We start from the raw sequence: 25939 nt of genomic DNA on the forward strand, positions 1-25939 counted from the left end.
CGCGAGGAGTGGGGACTTATGCAAATCCCATGTTCCTAAACTGAACATAATCATTCAGCTTTGGCTCCTGTGCACATTTGTAACAGGAGGTTTGATCACCAAACACAAATCATTTGAGTTTTCGCATTTGCTGCATTTTGTTCTTTCTATACATTAGACTTTAGGAGATTTAATGATTAGGGAGCCCAGAAAACTGCTTCTGGCACCTATCCCATGTATAGGGGATACATTCCATACAGACAAAGCATCTCCATATCCCACCCAGAGTCAGCCCCTGGCTGCAGGCTGGCTACAGTTTGATTCACGGAGGGAGGGTGAGCTTCCCTTCCCTATAGCCTTTAGACATGAACACCCAGCCAGCCACTCGCCCTGCAGAGAACAAAGCAAACCCTAGAGGCAGTTCTGGTGATCAGATTCATCTTTGCATGGAACTGTTCCCTCCTTCATAAAACAGACCTCAGTCCTAAGGCAGGTAAAAAGCAATCACAGGAAGATCACAGAATAGCTTGGGTTGGAAGGGACCTCCAGAAATCATCTGGCCCTTGCCCCTCTTGCTCAAGTCACTTGCTGGGCATATTCAGTGATAGAACGTTTCCTAAAATCTACAGTTACTGAGTTACTGACAACCATTACTGACAGCCCTCACATACCTGGGCTGTTCCCACCTTTCTGCACGCACATTACTTGCACATGGATAAAGACAGAGGCCTGGGAAATTCCACTCAGCAGCCTGCATGGACCCGCTTCCTAACTGCAGGGAGACCGTTCTGGTGACAGAAAGTGGCAAATCAAGCCAACAACCCCTGGTTTGGGTACTGCAGCTTGTTTCTTGAGCCAGTTCCATGCTGGGGTGATGGAAGAAGGTGTCTTCACATTACTTTCAGCAGTGAAGGTTTAGCAGAACCCAGGGATGGATTGACTTTACCCAAGGCAGGGAAATGATCCCCAGTTTGCCTTCAGTACAAGGCTCTACTTGTAAGGAAAATCTCCCAAGATCCCTTTCCTAGCAGACTGCTTCTCCACAACACTCTTATCAGGGTCATTACCAATATGCTAACTTGAATCCTCACCTGAAGATCTAAAGCACAGCAAGCTGGAGGTGACACAGGATTCCTCTTTGCTGCCTTCTGGAGTGTTGTGTACTTCCAGGAGACAATCTGGGTCACAGACCTCTTTTGGGTTGGTTTTTGTCTAATGTTTCCAAAATATTTACTGGAATTGCTGGAGTTGGCAAGAGCCACAGAGCCAAGAGACGTGAAAGGTGCCACAAACCAGCCTTGCTCAGGCACTGGCTGTGACCTCCCTCATCCCCTCTGCGGGTGGGTGGCTGTCCACATTCACACAGCAAGGAGGCCTCCAACACCCTACACTAACAGCATTCACAAGGACCAGGAAGAGCAGCACACTCCGTGGCAGGATTCTTCTCCATGGATAAGGTACAAAACCCAGCAGAGATCTCTCAAACGCTTCACTGAAGGGAATGTACCACGAAAAGAGCCGCTCCGTGTGATAACAAAGTTAACCTAATCTGTTCCCTCTTGTGTGCTGGGGCACTCATACATGCAAATCTTGTCTTGTTCAACTGTGTTTGTTCACCTCCACAGTCCTTGGGTGATTCAAATCTGTGTCTTACTATCCTCTAATACCCTTGTCTAACAGTTCTTTTTAAATGCATGTGTTAATTATCTTGCCACTGCTGTAATTTCTCCCTGTAGTCCATTAATTAAGAGGTCACAATCTAAGAGCATGTTTACCCAATAAGCTTTCTTTTTTAATTATCCTAATTGCTTGGATCCTGACAAAGCCTCTATCCCTCCCCTTTCTCTGAGTGGATTAGAAACCGACATTTCAAAGCCCCACACAATGATGGGTTTGTAAAACACACACACACACACACACATATATATGTTTTTATAACTCCACAACGTTCAAACATCAAAGGTCAGCAAGACACCAAATATACTGGTACAGCTATGGAAAATGTAGGTACAAACTGCTCCTCATTCATTTATCTGTTAGACTAAAACATGATATTGGTCAGGAAAAAACAGGCAAAACTTTGACACCCTCAGTACTGGGAACAAGGGCAGCTGGATGGTTACAACTGGTCCTGCTCTGGAGACCATCAGTCTCCTACCAAAGGGCATCTCTCCCTGCACCTACGTAGAAGCCTCTGGATAAAAGGAAGCAGGGAAAAGAATAAAAGGAAGAAGAAAGACAAAAAGGGCAACGAGCTTCTCCTGCAGCAAAGATCAATTCTTATTCCCCTCCCCAAATACCAGCTCCCCACAGGTCACGTCTTGCCAAGCTGCTCCTAAGGCTTTATTTCCTGACTTACCAAAATTCAACAGACAAAATCTCTACCACTTAATTTTAACCCCCTCCTTTTGTTAAGCTTTTAAAAGGGAAAAGCAGCTCTCTGAATTCCAGATGGGATTTGGGCACGACAATTAGTAGAGGTTATGTCCAGAAAAATTACTACTTTGTCAGAACGGGAACCAACATTTGAGATGTCAACTGAAGTACAATTTTGTTTTAATAAAGCAAACGTCTCATTCCGACCAGTCATCTCAGGAACTATATAACACAAGTATAATTACTTAGAAATTGCTTAGGTAAGCGTGATTGATGCATGGTAAATAGATGTTTCCAGCACTTATTGTTTCTTCCTGATGGATTAGGAAGAGTTGTTTAACAGTTCATTTGACCAGTCTCTCCTGGTGTTTCTCGAGTCTGGCTGTGCCAGTCAGCACCAGCAGTTCCTGGTAGTTTAAGTCTCTTTAATAAAGATTAAGATGTCAGAGGTCCTGCATTGCACAAAATCCCAATTTTATTAACTTCTCATTATCAGCTGAAATATGAAGTGCATTTCTTTTCATCTAAAGTAAGGCACTTTCTCAAGGGAAAGAACAGATAGAGAATATACATTTATGACAATTACAGTTCCAACCCTGACTGCTCCTGGTGACCATTTTCTCACACGATGGGTACCACACACATCCCAGTATTCCACAGTCATGGACCATCACAAGGCATTAGTGAGCAGGCAGTGGTGAACCTGTGGTTGAATACCTGCACTACAGCACTCAGGTCAGTGGTGTTTCCATCAAAAGAGCACAAACACTGAACCTCCAAAGTCACTCAACCAGGACAAGGCCAGCACTGGCACTGGTTATGTTCAGCCCACACCCCCTCTTCATACTCTGCTCCTGAGGAAGACAGCAGAGGAGCAGCACAAAGACCACAGAGGTGCTCAAAGTCCACACTGACCAGAAATGCAGATAAGTTCTAACACCTATTGTGAACCTAGGCAGCAACTGATAAACTGCTGAAGGCAGCACCCAAATGCCATCACTTTCAAAAGGCTTTCATTAATCCCTTATGTTTTAATCACTCCCTCAGACCAAGCAGCTACAGGTAAATGACACACGAAGAGATGCTGAGGCAGGTCTTGTCCTCGGAGCTGTATCCTAAGGGATTCTGAAAGCTCAGGAATCCTGTATTATACACATCTCAGAGAACACCTTGGACACACTCGCTGTTTGCAAGCCTGTCCATGGCAGGAAGGGAAGAGCTGGCCCTGGGGGAGCCTTCCCCGACCAGAGTGACTCTGGGCTGGACGTGACTCCACAGAAAGAGTTAAGAGGTGAAATGGTTCGGGCAGAGTAAGGCAGGTCCTGCTCTGAGGATCAGAACTGCACAGAGCCTCATGGGGCGGCTCTTGTGAGGGTTAAGCTCTATTACTTCTGGTCTCTGACACTGCTAATGGCGTGCTCAAACTAATTGCATTTCTATACCTATACGTACGTGTAGGCAACGAATAAGCCCTTTAATCAAACAGCTTCATCTACTTCTAATTAATTCCATTTCTATGCCTTTTTAAGCGTACAGGAACATACAAAGATACCGATGATAGGGCACGTTCTGTGCCACCTGGCAGCTTCCACTCCAGTCAAGCCTCCCTTGCGATTAGGACTGGTTCTGTGTGTCACTGTGGTGCATCTCTGGTGTTTCTGCTCCTTGAGAATGAGCAGGTTCACACCAAAGACCAAAGCAACAAGTGGTGCCCACGTGGAACCAGTTGCAGTTACCTCAGGGAACTGGTTTTGCCTTTGCTTAGAGATTTAGACACCTTTTTGTTTCCATCAGAGACTGCATTCATCTTGTCCTCTGAGCACACACAACGACACAGCGAGGGAAGACTGTGCCATCAGCTGAGCAAACAGGGTGGCTGTTTGCGTGTCCAGACCCAACATAAGGTCTACAACAGGAGGGCCACCAGCTTTGAAGGAAATGCCGATTTCCACCTTTCCTCCTGTGATAAAACACGTCAGTGTAGCCAAAATAAAAGCGCTCCCTCCGTATTTAGGAAAGAGAAACACATATGCCATAAGCTGTCCCTTTCAAAGGTATGTATGTACAAAAGGCATGATAAGTGGGTGCTGAATAGTTAGGAGTGGCAATTATCAGTCCCACATATCATTGTAGTCCCTCAACTTTTCAATGGCACAGAGTTCCTAATACCGTGTTTACCAGATCAGGTAAAAGGGGACTCTTAATACTGTGCAAATATGATTTACCAAAGGACTTTGCTTTCTCACCTATTCCTGGGCTTTTCAAATCAACATTATTAATTGGCTGCCTTATCGGTAAGTGCTGTCTGGCAGTTAAAGGATGTTTCCACCCATTGCAACGCTACATAGAAACGAAGCAATGTCAGCCACAAGGACAAAGAGCCTCCATCTTCAAACAGAAAAACGTTCTGACACCTTAAATCTTCTTTATAAAAGCATAATGCATTTCAGCATTCATTTGCTAGCCTTTACTGCATCTGTTACTCCACATCCTGTGATCCTGGTTTTCCTGATTGATTCAGGACTCTGGCACACAGTTGCAAATACTTAGGGGCTTTTTCTTTCTTCTTCTTTCTTTCCTTTTGCTCAGTCTTCTATTATCCAGTGTGTATAAATACGTGTTTCAGAATCTGGACCAACTACTTTCCATAGTAGGAAACGCAGCTACGTAGGAGTTTAGGAGGGAACACAGCCCTTCAGCTCAACTTTCTCTAAACCTGCCAGCTCTCCCAAGCACCAAACCCACTTGTAAATGGAGGAAAACCTGTGGCTGATCAACAGTACTTAAGGGCACAAAACTCACCAGGCCCCATGAAACAACAGCAAATCAGCCTAAAAGGAGAAGGAAAGCCCTGACTGCCCACACTCATGCTTTTAGTGTGGTTCAGCCTGCATGTGGAGCCTGCCCAGGGAAGGGAAGGACCAGCTCAGCCCCATCGCACTCGCTCCATCACGTGCCTTCACGCCGGTTAACAACATACACTTGTAAGCACATAAAACCCTGTGAGGCTGGAGGGGACCTCGGGAAGCCGTCTCGGCCACCCTATTCTAATGCAGGCCTGTGGGTACCTAGTCCAGCCCGGCAGGTATTTGTCTAAACCTCCTCAGAGCCTCCAGTGGCAGATATTTTATCTCCTCCCTGGAGAGTCTACTCAGGTACTGAACTACTCCAGGTTTCCATTCTTAACATCTAACCCAAACCTTTCTTGCTACAAGACCGGCTTCTCATCTTATTGTGATGGATGTGTGATAGAAGGGATTGCCCGTCAGGTTAATGCAGAGTATGGATTTTAGCTTCGGCTGTTTGTTTTACAGAATGGCATCTGCTTATCTTATTCTCCAGTAGAAACAAGATCAGACCAAGTTTACTTCTTTAAAGTATTTCTGCTTCTTTTAAAGAGGGCTCCCCTCTGCCACCATATTGGCTTTGCTGGTGTGACCTGTGAAGTAAGATGCTCAGCAGGGTTTTCTTTCTTTTTCTTAAAAAAAAAAAGGAAAAAAAAAAAAGGAAATAGTTATTCTTTTAGGTAGATATTTAAAGAAAAATCAAACAAATATTTGATGTGCTGCGTTAGCATGAAAAGGGGGAGCACTGTGCAAGCACAGTTAATGCAGGTCAACTGGTTTATGTGAGTGAAAACCAGCCAGGGGAAGAAGGGCTACTAACAAAGGGAAACTGTGGCTGTGTCAGTACAAAGAGAGCGCTGTGGCTGTTCACAAATGGGAAAGACAGTTACCAAACACACAGCTCCTCTAATTCAGTGTTTGTCACGGTTAAGCATTGTAGGAAGAGAGTACAAAAGGCACGAGACTCACCGACCGGGCAGAGATACAGGATGATACACAGTGAATGGGGTCAGCACAATTCTTTTCCTACCCAAAAGGATCCAGCGCATTTTCTCACTGACACCAAGTATTAATTTAACCACCATTAATTTATCTGAAAAATATATCCTCTGAAAAGCACATCCTCCCCCTTCAGAGCCTAAAAACTGAAGGGGTTTTTCTCTGGTGCAGCATTCTCACATTAAAAGCAATTGTTCCCTGTCATTCCAGCAGATCCACACAGGACCACATCCACCCAGAGGCGCCTTGAGGCAGGGGCCAGACCTACCAGTGGTTATCTGCCCCTTTTTGTGATGAATCAGTGGTATACGAGTTTGTTATTTGTAATATTTACTGTTCCCTTACTATCCAAGTCCTCTTCTATAATCTGCTCATGATGCCAACCATATCCCTGTGGTTCTGCTCTGGTATGGAATGATCCATGTAGATACACTACAAGAAAACCTCTTTGAATTCTACTAAACCTCTGCAAGAAGGAAAACACACTCAAAGCCTTGTCCAGCTTGAAAGGATTTCTGAACCTTCAGAGAAAAACATCCATTAGCTTCTTTTCTCCTTATTCATGTACAGAAGTTTCTAACGCTTTAGCCTTTGGCTGGCGCTGCAAACGGAACACAGAAAATACAACAAGGAAACCTCTTTCTTGGGTATTTCCAGCCCAGTTACTGCGAGGAATTAGAAGACATTAATGCAGAAAGAAGTCATGTGCAAGGTTTTCATCAGTGTGTTTCAGACCAAAGGGGTTCTGATGAATTTCAGAGATGCATCCAAACTTGGGAGTGAGCTTCCAAACCAAACAAGACTGTGAACTCTGACATTCAGCAGGGACTTGTTTGCCAACCTTCCTATCATACAGCAAAAAGGGCCATTTCAAATCATCTCAGAATAATCTGCTTTCATGGTCACGGTCGTTTTAGAGCCTCCGTCTGCAACACTTTTAAGTCACAGGAACACAAACATTCACATAGCAAATGGCTACAGCCTTGGTCCAGGTTCAGAAATAACAGAGACACAGACCAGGAGTAAATAATAAACCTTGGTTTTCTGACTTCATTACTCTGAGAATACCTTGTTATCTGGGTAATAATAATTAAAATATCGACTTCTTCATATTCTGACCTCTTTCCTTGGACTGAAATACCTTTAAAAAGCAAAACTGCTCATGTAGCTGTGTGAACAGCAACCTGGGCACAAAGGAGTGAGGCGCTTTGCCTAAAGTCATCCCAGCATCAGGAGAAGGATGTAGACATCAGATGTCTACCAACATAATAATGTCTTGGAAAAATGACTGTGATCTTAAAGTCCAGCTTTTCTGCACACTGGGATTCCCAGTTTTTCCCAAGGGTGGGACAGACACGTTGCAATTTGATTAGCAGAAGATAGGGTGCTGTCTGCAGCAAGCCTACCAAAGCAGAGAGCAGATAAGCATATGGTGAACATCAGAACTGGAATGGAAGATGGGCTACCATTCAAACGAGAAGTTTTTATTGGCAAAAGGGCCGGCAAATATAAACTGCCAGGAATAAATTTACGTTGGAACCCAGAAGACATGTTCTAGTCATCAGAAGACAGAAAGCCTGAAAGAAATTATCTTACTGAAGGGGGGGAGGGACCCCACTTACTCAGGAAAGACTGCACATCCTCACTGCATGTGACTGCAGGAAACTGGACAAAATAACCCAACAGCGTTGCTCCAGACCTCTGTTCCTAATGGGAGTTATGGTGGAAAAGAAGCAACCACCCACATGAAGAGTGTGAGCTAAAGGAAAAGGAATCATGCCAGAATAAAGCCCAGTGTAACGCCAGACTCAGGAGACTGACAGTGTTCATCTCAGTGTGCAGATTTCCAGGGCAACCCGAGCTCACCAGACCCAAACCAGACCAGACCAGACCAGACCAGCCCAGACCTTCCACAAGTGGTTCAGGAGTTACCTTTTCAGAGATTCCCAGGATAAGGAATATTAACCTCCATACCAAGGCAGCAGCAGCTGAGCAAGAGGCTGCCTGAAGCAGCCAATGTAAGTCAGCAGGTTGCCTGCAAGCTATTTCTGGGCACAACTACAGCACGAGTTAACCAGATATACAGGGAAGGGAATGAACAATCAAAGTCAATGCTCTTCTGGGGTTATATAGAAATGTATGTGATTAGAGGGGGGAATATGCAAAATGAAAACTCCTCTGGATTAATTTTTCATTTAATTTTTAAAGAAAGAACTTTACCACTTTAGCACTATCATAAGAACTACCTTGATGCAACAGCATTTCTGTAAACTTCCAGAGTTTCTACCAGACTGCATATAAGGAAGGACCAGTCGTCTCGTGGGTGACACAAGCTGAACCTTAAGACTGAAATAAAGAGAAACAATTCCTTTAGGACTGGTGATTTATTCCTCTGGAACAGAAGGAATTACTCCATCAACCAGGGTCTCAAGCGTTCTGACAGCAGATATGCACAACTATCTCTACAGCAATTATTAATGATCTGGAACACTGCTCAGTAGCAAACCTCACCCTTCCTGAGGCCAGCTCTCATTTCAACAAACCCCAACATAATCAGCTAACTCATGAAGATCAGCAGATAGGATGCCTCCATACAACAGAAGATTTCTTCATTTCAGTTGCTTGTAAGACACACGAAGCCCGAACAGAAGCACGAGGAAAATGTCCTCCATGGTTTATAACCTAGTTTATCATCTATTCCACAGCTTTCCATCCTTTTCTGTACCTCTGTGTTACATTTTAAAATAAGGAGGGAAAATAGGAAGAAACCAAATCACAGAATCCTACAGGGGAAGGGACCTCCAGGATCCTCTGGTTCAGCCTTTGTAGGCAAAGTGTGACCTAGACCACGTGCCCCAGCACAACCTGCTGAGCCCCTGTGCAGGGTCCCACATCACTCACACTCCTTCCTTGCTGGTTACAAACCCCATCATAAGCTGGTGAATTTAGACCCGGGCTGGGCTGGTGGGTCCGGAAACGACTGATGCCAGCACAGAACCCTGACACGCTGCCATTTCCTCAACTGCTGCTTTACCTCCTCCTTGGCAAGGATGAAATCGGCCCTGCAAGCTCTTGTGTCTCTGTGTGTGCACGCAAAGGACTTTGGACTCTGAGCTTGGCAAGTCCCCATCAGTTTAAATACCACATAAATCCTCACTTCTGTGAGAGCCCAGACTAGAATTAATCGCACACTTCCCAACCCAAAACTGCTGTGTTGAAAAGTTACTGTTTGATTAAAGTATTCACAGAAATTAACATTTATCAGAAGCTAAGGAAAATAATCTCCAAGTATATAACCCCATTAGGTTTAAATGAAGCATTTCTGGCCCAACTCACTATGAGATCAAGGTTTGAAAAGTCACAATGTTGTGAAAAGAAACATCCATAGTGAGTAAAAAACCCAAGGACAATCATTAAGACATGGAGCTAAATCTTCTCATTCATCCCAAAGAAATCTGGCTTCATACTGCAGGTCACAGCAGACACCACTCACTCAGACAACTGCTATAGCTACCAGAAGGGCAAAGAGAACGAAGCTCACTTGCTCATGAAGCACTGCTGTTGCATGTGAAATCTCCTGGGGTAAAGGCAGAACATCACTGAAGAGCTGACGCTGAGGAGTGATTTTGCTCCCAAAACTGCCCCATGAAAAAATAAATCTGGGCTTTTTACAATCTCCTCAAACCCTCAGCTCACCTAAACCCCATCTAACCAGCACCACCAGATACAGGGCACGTCCGGAACGCGCCTGGGACAACAGTCACTGCTGCTGCTCTGTACACCCTTCATGTATCTCTAAAGCAAAATATAGGAAAAAAAAAGAGAATAAAAGCACTTCTGTATCTGCAATGATTTATATATTTAATTATCAGTCCCTAGCATCCAGGACCCCGCTTTTTCCCCTCTGTCTTTTTAGAGAGGCACCATAGTGATGGGAGGCAACTTCAAGTCACTCCCCCTGCTATTCCCCCTCTTTCCTTCCTCCCTTCAAGTTACTGTCCAGGTTCTTGGATTTAGCTGGCCAGCTCTAATAGGCTCCTACCTGATGTATATTCTCTTTAATAGCTGCACAATGTGATTAACCAAATACTGCACACGCCTCAAGATCCCAGATTGTATTAACAGAGCCATCTGGCTGCTCTGATGTATGCAATGTATACAATAAATCTGGAGTCCAAATTTCACTCTGGAACAGAATCCTGTCCAATTCAGCACAACCCACTCCTACATCACTGATGGATATTCCCAGGACCGGATAAGTAAGTGGTGGCAACACACGGGCACAGGGGTGCAGCAGCTCCTCCTCTGCCGCAGTACCGGATAGGGTCCCGTCCCACTCCATCCCACGTGTGGTTCTGAATCCAGCCCTAATCCTGGGAATACCTCTCCTGGCAGGGGTTACCTTCCAAATTAACGACAGTTCTGAAATCCCAGAGGCCATCATTCCAAAATTTGTGCTGTTTTGTCTACTCCGGTGATTTAAGGGTTGTCAGAAAATGTCAGAAAGGCCACGGGGCCAAGGGCTTCCTGATGACTGAGGATTTTCTTTCACATGACCTTCCTGAAGTTGATTTTGGGCTCCAGACAGTGCTGCCTTCAGCTCTGACAGGGGCCGGCTGGCAGCAGATTCATGGGGATCTCTGGGGCATTCTGGCATTTCTAAACTGAGGAGAGGCTGTAATACCTCCTAATCATCCCGAATACTCTTTCACCAGTAATGGCCTTACAGGCAGCACGTAAATGCCAGCCTTTCAGTGCGCAGCTCCTCCTGCGAGCAGCACGAGTGCGTGCTCAAAGGTATGCAAACAATTAACAGCGTATCTTGATTGCAAGGAGCAGACACGCATGTAGAGAGGTTTCCATTTCACACGCGATCTCGCATGCGGGTTTCAACAAGGAATCACTGAAAGTAACTTCATTTACACACAGAAAGAGAAGATGGATTGTGAGAAAAGTGTTAAAGCTGTTAATACGTGCTTGTGAATGCAAAGTTCATTGCTCAGCCCCTAGCACATGTGGGTTTCACACTCTTTAGGAAGCTCTGAGCTATATCAAAGTTTATAAATCTTAACTTTACTCTCATTATTCACATAACTGATCACTCAGCCAAGATGTTGGAACAAGTCTCCTTTATTTGCTTTGCTCTGCAGAGGGGCTGGGCCCTCCCAGCCATGCCACTGCAGCTGACCAGGCTCTGCTGTGAATACCCATCAGCAGAGCACCAGATACTCCAACCCGCTCCCCAAAACAGGCATGGAACTGATTACCTGCCCAGCGAGCTAACGAGTTACCAGTTCTGCCCCAGTGACACGAGGTTGCCCTGATGCCAAGATACAACTCGGACACTTCCTATAAATTAGTAGCAGAATGGGTTTGGATTTTTACCTCTCAAGCTAACCACCGTTGGGCACAGGGGTTAAAGAGGACAGCAGTCTGGACTTGACTTACATGTTCAAGGCCAGGTTGGACACAGGGGCTTGGAGCAAGCTGCTCCAGTGGAAGGGGTCCCTGCCCGTGGCAGGGGTTGGAGCTGGATGAGCTTTAAGGTCCCTTGAACCCAAACCAGTCTGGGATTCTGTGATTCTATGACTCTGCTACTCCCACTTCCTGCTGAGGCACAGCAGACCACCAATGCGAGTGGGTCAGTTCTGTCAAGGGAACAGCCTCTTGCCTCTCGCATCCCACAAAGCATCACTGGTTCTGTAATAGCTTGAGGCTCCACACCACCTGTGTGTTTATGTCTGAGATGCCCTACAAGACAAGGTGACCTCTTGTAACTCACTGCCTGAAGTTAAGCGGACACTTTTATCTTAAGAGATACTGTTCAACAGAGATGCATGTCATTTGGAGTAATGGGTATAAATAGCTCAGCAGCACATTTGGACACTTCCCTCTCCGCTGCAGCAATCGCTTATTCAAGAAAGTAGGACTGCAGGTTATGATTTAGGGCTAAAAGAGCAAATCAATGTCCTTGCATTCGGTTCACACTGTAGTGATTTAGTATGAACTTGCCTAGAGTGGGAGGGAGGAAAGGAACCAACTTACTTTACACAAAGGTCTTAATTAAAGTCATATGAGTCGCTTACACCGTATCCATATTTACATTAACTTGCAAAGAGAGAACATGGTAAATCACCATTAACCACCCTCACTCTCTGTCCTCCTGAAACAAGAGGCCTGTGCTGATGCACCCTGTTAACATCACAGCGGCTGTACTTGACTTGAACATACTGGAGACATGGAGAGAGCAAACTTAACCACTGCTGCTGCTCTTCACTTGCCCTGATTTCTGGGTTCAGCCCCCCCGAGACTTCTTTATGGGCTCATTTATCATACCCACACACACACACACACACACACACACACAATACGATCAAGCCCACACATCTGCATGCCAGAGATGAAACGTACAGCACTGGTCCTGCAGGATGGCTTCACCATCGCTCTCCGCTGGCGCCTCTGTGCCAGCTTACACCTTTCTTTTACTTTACATGCTTCATTTCAGCAAAATCAAGGATGCAAACTTCTTAGAAGTACTTAGTTTCCATGGCAACCTAAGCTGACCGCAACATTATTGTTCTCAAGAGGGAACTGACTTTACTATATGTTCATTCACTGAATTAATGGACTCTGGTTCTTTTATTAGCAGCTCTCTAACAATAGAAAGAGAGAAATGTTATAAAAAAGACCCTCAGACAACTGTCCACTCTTTTGTCCAGGGCTTATTGGAATGACGCAAGCCTATTCAAGGAAAGATTATAAAAATCAACCCAAAGCTGCCTCTGGTTGTGGCAACTAAACATACCTTTGGTTTGGAAAGATGCAACCTATAAACCAGGCAAATTAAAGCTCTTTCTGAAACAGTAACTGTAAGGCAGTGATGGTGCTACAACTGGACTTCAACCGTGCTGGTTACAGGACCTCACAGGGGTTTGGGGAGCACCATTACCCCCCGGTCTGGGCACCATCCTCAAGCTCTCGGTGTGTTTCAACACCACATTCTCCTTTCTTAAGCACAATCTAAGCACACAAAAGCAGGTGATATTAAAAAGATCGCTCTGGTTAACAGTGTGAATTCTCAGTATGAAATCTGTTTTAACCCCACTACAAGTGGGGGTTTCCTTCTCCAGCATACACAACTGAAAGGTGAACAAATCTCACTGAAAGCTGGATTCTGAAATCTTGACTGACAGTTGTAAAATACTCTTTATTAGGCATAGATAATAAATATATTCCTAGTAGCTCCCAAATGCAAATGCACTGTGTGTAAGTGCTGCACAGCCAGAACTTTGCAGGCTCCAGTTGAAATCTCTGCATGTATAATGTTCTGACAGGCTGTGCTCAGGCCTGGGGCTGTATGGCCCGGCTCGTAATTGCTCCACAAAAGACAGTTAACAGTTCCCTTGCTCTTCTCTAACTACCTTCCTGACTGCTTATTGAAGTCTGATTTCTTACTCCTCTGGGTCATCATTCATCAGTCCTACAGACCCCGCTGGGACAGACCGACCAGACCTCTCCATATCCCTTGTTGCCAGAGGCCATTTCTGACGGCCCATGATATAGAAAATGTCTTCACAGCAATCCGGAGGGACAAACCATGGTTATAATACCCAAATAATCATTTTGCAAATTATCATAATTATCAATCAATCATCTTGTGGGAACAATGTGTTCCTGAAGTATCAGATGGTTCCTGTGACCTGTAGCATTTTGCATATAATAATAAACCTGGAGAGATTTATGGCCCCATCCCGCTTTGCATCTGCAGTGGCAAAACATCAGTTGGTTTCTACTTTTGTTTTAGAAGCAAAAGCTTTCCAGCCACCCAGGTTTCTGTTTACAACGTGGTGCTCTCTAAGAGGTCAGGATTTCTGATCTCACTCAGTTCTCTAACAGTAACTTTGTTTTTAAAACCAATCTGTGCGAGTTGGGAGTCGAGAATAAATCACTGCTGCCCAAATTACCTCCGCTCAGTGACACCAGCATTATGTTACCAGCTTCTGGTATTCTGCAGTGTTGAGTATGAACTCAGCCAAAGCGGGGGGAAAAATGGGTTTTGCCTTCAGTTTTTGTTGTCATGTTTTGTATAATGCCAGATTGAATCCCGCTCTTTTGAAGCTGATAGCATCTCCCGCTCCCTGCGCGCTTCGTTCTTGTTAATGGATAAATTCAAGCTCTCGAGAAAGTCAAAGAATAAATTTAAAGCCTTTTGCCAAATGCCTATCCTACTGGATTTTGATAAGACGGCTATTGAGCTTTAATAATGTCTTCTATCCTTTTTCAGCTGGCCCTTAACATGTCTCTTTATTTGTCCCTAAAGCCTCTTCAGCGATGCCTTTTTATTACAAGTCTCTCAGCTTGCTCTCAAGGGAGACAGGGTCGACAAGAGTGATAGATAGATAACTCTATAGATTATCTCCCACAGATGTTTTCTCTCCAGTAGCCCCTCAGGCTATTCCCTCTAAGTAAACAGAAACTAAATAGAGAGTCTACTGAAGAGAAGTCCCTGAGGTCTCTTGTCACCACAGCCAGGAGCTCTGCACAGAGCCTCCTTCAACATGATTCTCGAACCATCGGCCAAAGTGACTTAGAGGAGAGATAAATACAGCCAGCACTGCTCCTTGGGAAAAAAGGTGTCCTGTAATGGACACTGGCCTTGCTTCCTGCCGGAGGAAGTCTGAACCTTTCATCTCCCTCTCAGAGTTAAATCAAAATGACAATGGAGATAATGGTAACAAGGCATTGGTATTAAACGCAGTGGAGAAGCATAGAAAATGCAGAGCAAGGGAGCATGTGAGCTGCTCTCTAAGCAAAACAAACAGGCTGCAGGAAGATGGCCTGCAAAAAAAGAGATGTTTGGGAGCACGGGTAATACAGCCCCAGGTCTAACTTACGGACCTGCGCACATCTGAACGCACACATTCAGGTCACTAAAAAGAGGGAATCTCCCATTTTAGCACAACTCCCACAATCGATTCGTGCAAATTAAACAAGCAGGATGAGGAGCTGATGTGTATTTGTGCACGTTAAACTGAGTATCAGCAAGCACAGCAGATAAAAGGAAGACTTACTCAGAGCGCACCACGTTTTAGTGGCATTTCCACACACGGAAAAATGACCCTGGGTACAGGTTCTTTAATAACATTGCTAGAAATCTGAGTTCTTGCGAGACAACCACTAACAAATAAATCAGCTCCCTGGTGTTAGTGGTCCCAGCAGAAATAACACTAATACAAACTCAAAAATACTGGGCACAGTGGGATAATACTTCTTATTTTGCTTTGAGCCAGTGTACAGTATAAGAACAGTGTCTGCGCCTGTTTCAGTGTACAGTATACCAGTGTCTGTGCCTGTTTCAGTGTGCAGTGTAACAGTGCCTGTGCCTGTTTCAGTGTACAGTATAACAACAGTGTCTGCTCCTGCTCTGCTGCATCTTCAGACTTTTCACTGCCTTTTCAGTGCATGAGCAGTCATTTAAGAGCATTTTTGGTCTGGCAGATGAAGAGCAGAACAAACACCGGGGCAGTTTTCAAGCAGGGATGCTTCCTGAGCACCTTCCTGTGCCTCTCACACCATTGCCTCTCACACCATCACACTCCCCCCCCCCCCCCCCACTTCCATTTGCTTTTTATGACAGATTATTTCTCAATTCTAGGGATTTTTTTCTCTTTCTAGTTCTTGTTACTGCCCAGTTCTGAACCCCTGATGCAGCAGCCAAAGGAGACACTGACCACTGGGGTCTCTCCGTTTGGTTCCAACATCCTCCTCCCCTAGTTTAAATCAGCCCACCCACTACAGTTACATTTGTCTTCAGTCACCTCCTCAGCACCAACTTATCTCTGAAGGAACAGGAATAAACTGAAGTCAAATCTCAACTCCTGTGTCTTCAGGGATATGACAACCGAGTGATTTAGAGAGGCTGGAAAAGGAGCTCTTCCCCAGGAGGGTTTTGTGCCACTGGAGCAGAATGCCCGGGTACCTCTTACAGACAATTCCAGGCACCACAAAAACTGCAGGAATGATTCTTCATTCCTTATTTTTCAGTTTCTTTGACTGAAAAGCTGTCTAGCAGCAGTCTTGTCACAAGCCATAAAGTTTAGACTTGAACTCTTTACCTTACTGCTTTGACCTTTCTTACCCGAGCTGTAAAACCCTACTGCCCATCCTTCAATAAATTTATCACCTCATAAACTCCCACTAGTGCTTCTCTACAATGCATTTAAAAGACACAAGTGGAAGGCCAGTCCTTCCCCCCCTTGTCAAATATCCTAATTGTCCAGTTCTGTACCTGCTGTACAGGGGGAGATTTCAGGACACACGGTACGTTTCAAAGACCTGCAGCTCCTGCAACATTCTCATCTGACATAAAACGAGATTTAAATACAAACCCCTGTATCGCACACGTAAAGCTGCCAGTCTAAGGCTTCCTCCTACCCTTGCCTCACACACAGCCCGCTCTCTTTAGGGTCCTGCAGATTCTGCGAGGTAGGGACACAGAGTTTATTTGTGATGCTGTAATTAAAGACTGACAAAGAGCCAGCTGAGCAGGGCAGAATTCCCCCATCCGCCTGACAAGCGCCTTGTGATAATACGAACCTGCCACCTTGTCACTGTGTCTGTCCAGACAAAAGGATCCCACAGAGGCAGAGACCAGCACCCCATGAGTTATGGAGATGAACAAGGTAAAAAGTTCAGCAGTGTTGCGACAGGTCCCTCGCGAGGTCATGGGATGGTCAAAGGATGTTTCATGTTGGGAGCCTGGCTTTCCAAGGCAAAGCTGGGGGTCGCCACGTGGTACAACAGTCGCTCCGCACCGGACACGGGTCTGAATGTCTTTTCCCAAACTGACTTTGGAGCCGGACAAGTATTACATTTCACTTTGTTTGGCAGAGGGAAACAAGTGTTTCCTTTTAGCTTTCAGTTCAGCAGCAGCACTGATGCTCACCTCACTGGGTGAGTAAGAATGGCAGCTGCTGCAAGTCCCAGTTTAAAATACCTTCTGCTTTCAAACAGTCCTATGTTATGAGGAGCACTGTGAATACTCGCTATGAGACAACTACAGATGCAAAGGACAGCCACCTCCTCATCTCAACACAGACACAGACACATCTAGGGAGCCCATCGGCCAATACGACTTGTAACACTTCAGTAAAGCTGTTAACCAAAAGACAGCCACGGAAATAATGTGATTTTAGTGTTACTGAGAATAACCTCAACCAAAATAGCAACCTGGCTACTGAAGTATGCAGCGCTGAGGCTGCCCCACAGCCACTAGGAAGAGATTTAGACAGCTGGGCTGTATTTGGAACACATTTTTCTCTGGTCAGTATTACAGTTTAAGCATCACAATGTGATGAAAAGCACTGGTAATACATCACATGAGTTAAACTTTATCCTTTTATATATCTGTTCCTTTTCCCTTGGACTCCACATAAGCCACATTTACATGGTGAGGCGACCTCTAAAAATTTAGCACTTTTAACAAAGGACCAACATTTTCTTTTACTGGAAAAGAGGTAAATGAGGTTTTTCACTTTGGACTCGGAGCTGTTTATGTTGTAGCTGAATCAAGGAGCACTTTAAACTCCTTTTTCTTTTTCATAAGGACTGGAATCACAAGAAGACAGAAAAAGATGCCAACAGCAGCACAACACTTCATCCAGAAAAGCAGCAGCAAATATTGGAAACCTTTTAGGACGCTGTCACGACACACACCTCTGTTCAGCAGCAGGAGGAGAAGATGAAGTGCCGAGCTGCACCTCAAAGCCAGGCAGTAAAACAGTTTGGGTAAGATTGATCCATGTCCTACCTTTTTTATGTTGCCCTCTTGGGAGGTCACCTCGGGATCAGTCAGCATTTGCTGAGAAAAAACAAAACAGAAGCAGAATTCAGTTGAATTGCAACTGTTGTAAGAGAACACACGGTTTGTTTCCTTGGTTTTATAGGTCAAAACTCCCAACTGCAACGGAGCAACATGGATGTTTTAGGAGCCAGATGGAAGGACTATACCAGAACTACCATCATTCTCTCCCACAAGTTTTAACGTTCTCTGTAACTCCTGCAAGTGATTTCTTTAGATTCAGCCGATGGGAAGATGCGTTTCTTCCCCAGTGGCAGGTGATGGGGGCTCTGAGCACTCAGAGGATGCACACCTGGGGGCTGTCCAAAAGCGCAGCCCCCAGAGCAGACTGTGGTGCCAGCACCACACCAGCAGTGTGTCCCAGTGGCAGGGACTGACCATGGGATGCTTTGGTACCTCAGTGCTCCCAGCAGCTGTGCAGGAAGCTCCTTAGTGCCTCCTCCAACAGAGGAGTGGTGACACAAGTCATGAAACCACTGCCGTGCTTTACCTCAGGTTAGATCGAGGTCAGTGGGGTCAAGTACCTCCATCTTCTATCATGCCCCACAGCCCCATCAGGATAAATGCACTCAACAAGGACCTGATCAAGCAGCCTGACCCATATTAAGTAGCTTCACTGCCCTCAACGGGAATCGCAGGTGTCTCAGGTTTAACATCCACCCAGTACTAAGATGGGGTCAAGGTACTCAGGACTTCCAGACCCAGGCAATGTATTCTGGCTACCAAATAGCAGAAAAAAGCTCCAAGGAACTGAAATCCAAATGCCAGGAAACCCAAGATATGATGAGAATGGCTATACACTGCAATGGAACCTCCCTTAAAATAATCACAGCAATAAATGAAGGCCCAAAGAAGCTCCGTTGTGTTTCCGCAGCTGAGGGTTTGGCCCCAAGCTCTTGGAGCCCTGACCATGCCCAGGTGACATGGACCAATTCACAGACTTCCAAAGTGCTGGCACACATCTCCCAGCTCAGCTGCAATAACAACGGGTCGTGTTCTACACAGCAAGGATCCTGAACCAGCCCCTGGTTTACAGCTGCTCTAATAGATACTGAAGCTGCGGTTCAGAAAGCAGCTGAAAGCAAACAGGAGCAAGAGGTGAACACCAGAGCAGTTCGAACCCGTGGCTTCCTACGCTGTATGTGTGCATCCACGTGCTGAAATCTCACCCTGAATTGCTGGAAGCATCAGGAGCACGCATCTCCAGGTTGCTGGGGAATCCCTGGCCATTCCCAAGCCCAGAGCACTTGTGGATCCAGGTGCATTCAACCCCCCAAACCTTTACAATTAGGCCATGAAACTCTCGGAGCTGTAATATAAGTATGCCTGTGCTAAAGGACTTGAAAGCCTTCATGGAAGGCTGCTGTTTCCAAATGAAGACACTTAACTGTAATTATTAGATGCAAAACAGCATTCAATACAATTGGTTAAGCATGTGCATTCGGAGTGCATAATCCACCCGCTCAACATGGCCATAAATGTAGAGGGGGAAAGAAAAAAACCCTAAAATGAAGTGCAAATGGGGCTGTGGTATAGTCCTGTATAAACAGGCTTAAGAGTCAGGAATTCCTGAGTCTGAATCTAAATGCCAACACAAGCTTCCTTGTGTTGGTTTGGACAGATCTGTGTGCAAGGGGCAAGTTCTGCCGCTCAAAGAGGATTTTTCCCCCATCTCAATTCAGAGCAAATCCCAAATTTCATCATTCTGAGGGAACGGAATTTCTGTAAGAAGTATTTCATCACATTCAAATACTTCCATGGGAAAGCATCAGGGGCTGGTTATGTACCTGGTCATGAAGAGCACTGTAAACTGGCTGGGTTTTGACAAGGTGAAATATCTGCTCACTTTCCTTCTGCTATAGAACTTGTGGGGAAACAAACCCCAGTGCCAGGATGTATTTTAGATTTGATGGAACCATCTCCCCATGCAAACTATCAGAACAGTTTGTGTGGGAACAGGCATTTTACCAGTAGTGGGAGACCAGGAGCAACTTCAAATGGCATTTCCCATCCTTCCTTTGCAGTTGAAAACCCTGGAGTTTAAAAATGATAAGGGTTATGTCCAGAATTCAACAGTTAATTCAGAATTCAACAGTATGGTACGAAGTTAGCTTGGACATGGCACATGGCCTGATGTCCTCAGAGACAGACCTGAGATCACTCCCCACAGCAAAAGAACTGGACACTGCAGTGCTGTTGATGCAAAAAGTACCTCCTGATTCAATGGGAAAGGGAGAGAGAGGGAAAGTAAGTACCAGATGCGATGTTTATTACTAAGAATAACAAAAGATGCTTTGAAAAGCTACTCATGGGGTAAGTTCAGCTCAGGCTGGACTTCATCTTACGCAGAACGCCCTAAGACTAAATAGAGGCTTGGTGTGTGCAGCGGCCGCGCTCTGGCAGTTCACACAGATGTTCTTAAACGTCCCCCAAATCTACACCAGATGCTTTTCCTATCAACTGATACGCTGATTTTTAGCCAAAAGACAGACAACGTGTCAGCAGCAGCCGCCAGGAAACGCGGGGTGCAGGGTCCCCTCCGGGCTGCATCTCCTCTGCCTGCTGATGGTTCCCCACATCCCATTTCCTGGGCTCAGCGAACTGGTGGCAACAGAATCCTGCCTCGGTCCCACCAGCCCGGGATGTGCTATAATTTGTGCAAAGCCTCCCGAATGTATTCTAAACATGTCAAGTAACACCATGTGATTCGTTTTGAAAAACAGTTTACAAGCTGGCATTCTCCAGCTGCAGTTAACCCTAATTTGATTACATTACCCAGACAGATCACAATGAGCTTATGTAAATAGTAACGTTATCCATTCATTCCCTGAGCTCAGATAAACTGTCATTTAAAGGAAAAAACCCACAAAACCCAAACTGAAACCAGCATGGTTGATGCCTTCAGCAGGCTCTGACAGCGCAGATGACAGACCAGAACCTGCCCCTGCTGCATCCCTGTGAATGTTGATTTTTAAGGAGGAATTCCATGGCTGCTCCGAGTTGGAAACAGAAGAGGATGCCCCATAATTCCACAGAAGCAGATAACAGCACTTTTCACTAACATGTTCTGCACTGTCATCTGTTCCTCTAGTAAGACCTTAATACATCAACACTGAAGTCAGTAAGACTTGAAGCACATCAATGTTTAAATCAGTCTGGGTATATCATATCATATGTCACATATCATACCATAATGGAACAGCTAAGAACCATCCAACAGCAAAGTCACAGCAGTGATGCTCTTTCACAGTACAGCCAGAGGGAGAAGGAACCCACAGAAACCCATTTCAGCACTTGGGAACTTTTCCCATTGGCTGAAATTTATAAAATCCAGGGATTTTACAGCACTTTCTGGCCACCAATTTACCAAAATTTCACATTTTCTATAGTAAGGGAACTTGTGAAGCCCTGTTAACTTGAGGAAATTTTCAATATCCTGCCTTGGGAATTTGAAACGAATGTGCCCAGAATTAAGAGGAAAGCTCTTGTCTAGGAGGAAGAATTTCCTCTCCTGGCTGGCGAGTGAAGGAGGATGAACAGCACAACTCTGACTGGCAAGAAACAAGCAAGGGCTGAAAAGAGTATAAAGAATAAACTAACCATTCACTGCTAAGGGCAACCCCAGTACAATTGGGAACACTGTAGAGCAGCCAAACTGTGGTTCGCAGACCAGTAACAGCCTGCAAAGCCATGGTATGCACTCCACAGACCATTTGATAACCATTTATTTCTCAGTTGAAAGTCTGAACAAAAGGGGGTCCAGTGCTGCAGGAAAAGTGACCAAAATCAGGAGGGAATCAGTGGTGCCCTGCCATGGGGAGCACCTCTGCACCTGCTCCTGCCTTGTGTTTGCTGTGGCTTTACAGGGATTCTTCCTGTTTGCCAGCTTTTGGGAGAACAAAATGCAGCTTACATCAGCTGAACCATTACAGGTGATTCCAAAGGGTGTTCAAAAGAAAGGAACATCCAAAGCCACCTTGTAGTAAGAAACAGCTCCTGATCATGACATGAAACAAACCTGTGCATCCAGAAAGGAGCAGGAAAGCGCTGGGGGTCGTTAATGTTAAGAAGGAAAATTAATGTTAAGCATTAAGAATAAAACACACACCCCATTTACATACATGACACGGCAAGCTCTGTGTCACCCCTTAAGGACATAACTCCTCCATGACACTGCCATCGAGTTCAACTGCAAATACCAGGAAGTTCCACAGAATCTAATGGAGAGCATTTGTAGTAACTTCAATAAGCTGAGGACTTGAGACTTCCAGCCAAGACAAATAAGAGAGGGTACTGATTAGTAAATGTCACCGTTTCTCTTGCCAAGCACTCAGGGGCTGGTGATAGGAGAGTATTAAATATAATCTCAGAGTCTTTAGGGGCTCTTTGATTTTATATTGCATTCTTATCGGGTTCTTAAAGTCCAGCGTTAATGAGCACGAGAAACGCACTTGAGTTTGGCAGGTCTGCTCCAAGAAAACTTACTCCATTCACTCCACGTGCCCCTGGGATCCAGGCTGGAGATGCTTTTCCCTTTCACGTGGCGCCACATCTACCTCTCCCCATTCTTCTTCTCCATTTGAGCAATCCAACGTCACCTTTAGCAACCATCTATTTGCTATGACTGCTGGAAGCAAAGAGGTTTTACCAGCTACAGCAAATGAGCTCTTTAAGGACCCTGGAGCAGTGGCATTTACACAGTAAGAGCTCACCCAGGGCACCCCTTCTGCAACACACAGGGATTCCTGAGAGAAGAGTAAGTCCCAATGAATAAGCTTCTTGCCCAGTATTTTGCTCACCTAACACCTCCCAGAAATGGCCAATAGGACATCCTTTTCTTTAGAAAAACCCCACTCTTACAAATACTGAGGTTCCTTTTTCCTGAAGGGAAATTTCATTGTAAAACTGAATTTTGAGAAGACGGAAGGGGCCTGATGCTGAGCAGTCTAAGGATTAAGACACAGGTTCCTAGCATTGAACTGTACCTGTATTTACCCCATCTGTTCATCTTCAACCTGGGAACGCTCCTCGCAGACTTCTATGCTGAATTAAATACGAGCTGCCCTGACACAATGTGCTTCTGAGCTGCAAACCAGTTACACCTTCACTCCAACCACAGAGAAAACAGGAGGAGAACGGAAGCTTGGGGTCATCAACCCCAGATTCTGCCTGCCACAGAGCACACCATCACTCCATGGAGCAAGAGCTGTTTCTTATCTGAGCAAAAAATCACCTTGAAGAGTGAAGTGCAATGTTTTGGTTAACAGATAAAGCTCTGCTGTTCGCAGCCATGTAAATGGATTGGGTGGCTACCTTCAGTCACATATGATCCATCCATCTTTTGTTCTCGACCCTTTTTAGTTATAGAAATGACCCTGATATTGACACAGCAATATAAATGAACTTCCTCTGTACTTCATCTATTGATAACCTGTTTGTTAAGATGATCAGTAATAATCATAAGTAAATAACGAGTGATCATACATCATCTTGTAATGGCAGCGCTGACATGTGCTTCATCTGACGTATGGGGACCTCTGGGCTCTGGCCGAAGAGCTCATACTTCATATTAAATTGCAGCCTTTCTATCCAGGACACACAATGGCATCTGTACAAGGCAATGCACTCAAATCTTGGTATCTCATCATACCTGTTGTGACGAGGGTATCTTAGAAAATACCCTCAGAGGGAAGAAGTGCACTGAAACGGATTTAATAAATCCAGCCCCTGGAATAATTCATTACTGGAACACCAGTCACTCGTGCCTTCCTTTGGTGAGCTTCATACACATCTATTGACTGATTTGCCCCATCCTTGATATCTCTGGGGTAACATTCCTTTCCAGCAAGACTTTCAGAAGCTCCCTGCCCTTCTCTGCACAGCAGCAGAGGTTAAATACCTTCAAACCACAGCAACATCAAAACTATTCCTTTCTTTCCTCACGAAATCCCCTTTATCACAGTCTTGCCACTGATGCTGAAGCTGACTGGCAGCAATATTATAGGAAACAGCATTTTTATGTAGGAACAGCCCCAGCACTTCACTTTCTCCACGGGTACAGCTGCCAAACAGGGATGGGGTTAGATGTAAGAAGTTAGAAGATTTTCTCCTGCAGGCCCCCAGACTGCTTGGGCTTCTCCCATCACCCATCTGGAGCATGCTGCCCCCATCTTATTTAAACCTAATTACACAGTTCCCAATTTGAGAAAGAACAGAGAAAAATGACCTTGTTCCATTCTCTTCCTCACAGCCACAAAAGACACTGATAAGAGTTATGAAGGGGTTTACCATGTTTAAGGAGCTTATGACAAACACACTTGTTCACAGCCTTCTTGCCTGTCTTGCTAAAAAAGCCAAGGCTTTTCCTTGCCCGAGCACCACACGACTGCTGAGCTGAGTGTTCTGCTTCCCCACATGCAAGCATGTCAAATCACCAGCACAACAGAGAAGCCAACTTGCACTTCAGTGCGGAGAGAACTTGCCAAAACCCCAGCTCAATCAACTGCAGTTGTATGTGGAGCTTATCCTCAGCTCCATCAAAATAATGGCCTTCAGTGTACCCACAGTAGTGCACCGAAGCTAAATAGCTGAGCGGTGACATGTACATTTTTGATCATTAATCACACTTGAAGGAAAATAAAGCCAATATGCAACGTTCCCACCCATTTCAAAGGTCTGAAGAAGGAAATGCACTGTCTCATTGAGCAGCTCAGCTTTGCTGCTCACACTGTGAAAGGAGGGAATGAAAACAGCAGCCTTCCTAATAGCCGGTACCGTCCAGTGGGAGTGCAGGCTGTCTGGGAATGCATCCCTGCCTGGCACTCCGACAGACAGGATGGGATATGTCAGTTTGATACCCATCAGCAGGATAACCTAGCTGTCACTTTAACATGACAAGGTCATAGCCAGTCAGTGTGATGCAGGAAGAAAAATGGGCCATTAAAGCCTGAGAAGAACTGGAAGAGAAACATCGGGCTGATGCCGAGATGTTTGAGTCTTATTTATTTTAGGGAAGATGTGGATATTGCAGGCTCCTTTGCAGGTGTGAACTTCTCTGAAGGGAAAGAAGCTGGTGAGTAGCAGAGCCACCACGGGGCCTGCCCCAGAGCTCGAGGGAAGGGTACATCCCCCAGCACTCACTTCACTTACCAGAATAAGTCTTTGATAAAGTGAAGCTCTGAAGAGGCCTCCATGGGCTCTAATAGGAGGGGAGCCTCCTGTTCTAGTGTGTTTCTCTCATGGAATGATCTGTGCCAACAAGAACACTGCCTGCTATCGTATGTGCCCCTCTTTTCACTTGTCCTCAAGGTGCACTGCTGCTCAAATAGAGGGTAAGTCCTTACTTTGAGTTGGTAACTTGACTTGGAGAGGAATTCCCTGTAGTAACCTTCTGTGCAGGGGAAGGAAACAACAGAGGGACAGAAAAGGGCACTTTATTGTCCTCTATTCAGAAGTAACATCAAGCAAATTATATTCTCTATAAAGCAAAGTGAATATAGAATTATTCTGCAGACTAACTTCAGACATGGGCACAGAGTTTCTAATTTAAAGAGCATATAGTGCTGGTTTATCTGAATTGATAGGGGGTGCCAGGTGAGTTCCCTTTTAAAAGCTGGAGAAACAATCTGGGACACAACTGGATAATATTATGCTTGGAATGATAATATCGTGCTTGGAAAAGGCCAATATTTTATTTAATCAGCCAGACAGAGAGTGGGTGGCAATTCCAATTCGGTTTCTTGAGACAGGGATTCAGGGAGCCCAAAAGGAAGTTAAGCTCATTTTTAACTTGGGCTGCTGATTCCTTCCCCAGGTCAGAAGTTTGGATCATTGAAGGGCATAAGGCCGGGAATAGCTCCAGTGCTGCTGTGGAGGGAAT

General features: G+C 45.2%; 1 protein-coding gene across 7 annotated transcripts in view; it reads right to left on the bottom strand.

Annotated features, from left to right (window-relative positions):
- PRDM16 (PR/SET domain 16) overlaps window positions 1–25939 on the bottom strand; it is a 269867-nt gene that overhangs the window by 105307 nt on the left and 138621 nt on the right. For 5 of the 7 annotated variants that reach the window (XM_061351660.1, XM_061351657.1, XM_061351661.1 and 2 more), the window contains one exon: window positions 18010–18060. The exons of the other annotated variants lie outside the window; for them this stretch is intronic. In XM_061351660.1, the coding sequence (XP_061207644.1) occupies window positions 18010–18060 (51 nt within the window). The remainder of the gene's footprint in view (window positions 1–18009; window positions 18061–25939) is intronic. 7 annotated transcript variants of the gene reach the window in all.

This window comes from Neopsephotus bourkii, unplaced genomic scaffold, assembly GCF_033783945.1.
Source record: "Neopsephotus bourkii isolate Nb327-2 ecotype Australia unplaced genomic scaffold, CSIRO-AGI_Nbou_v1 NB_593, whole genome shotgun sequence".
Lineage (NCBI taxonomy): Eukaryota > Metazoa > Chordata > Aves > Psittaciformes > Psittacidae > Neopsephotus > Neopsephotus bourkii.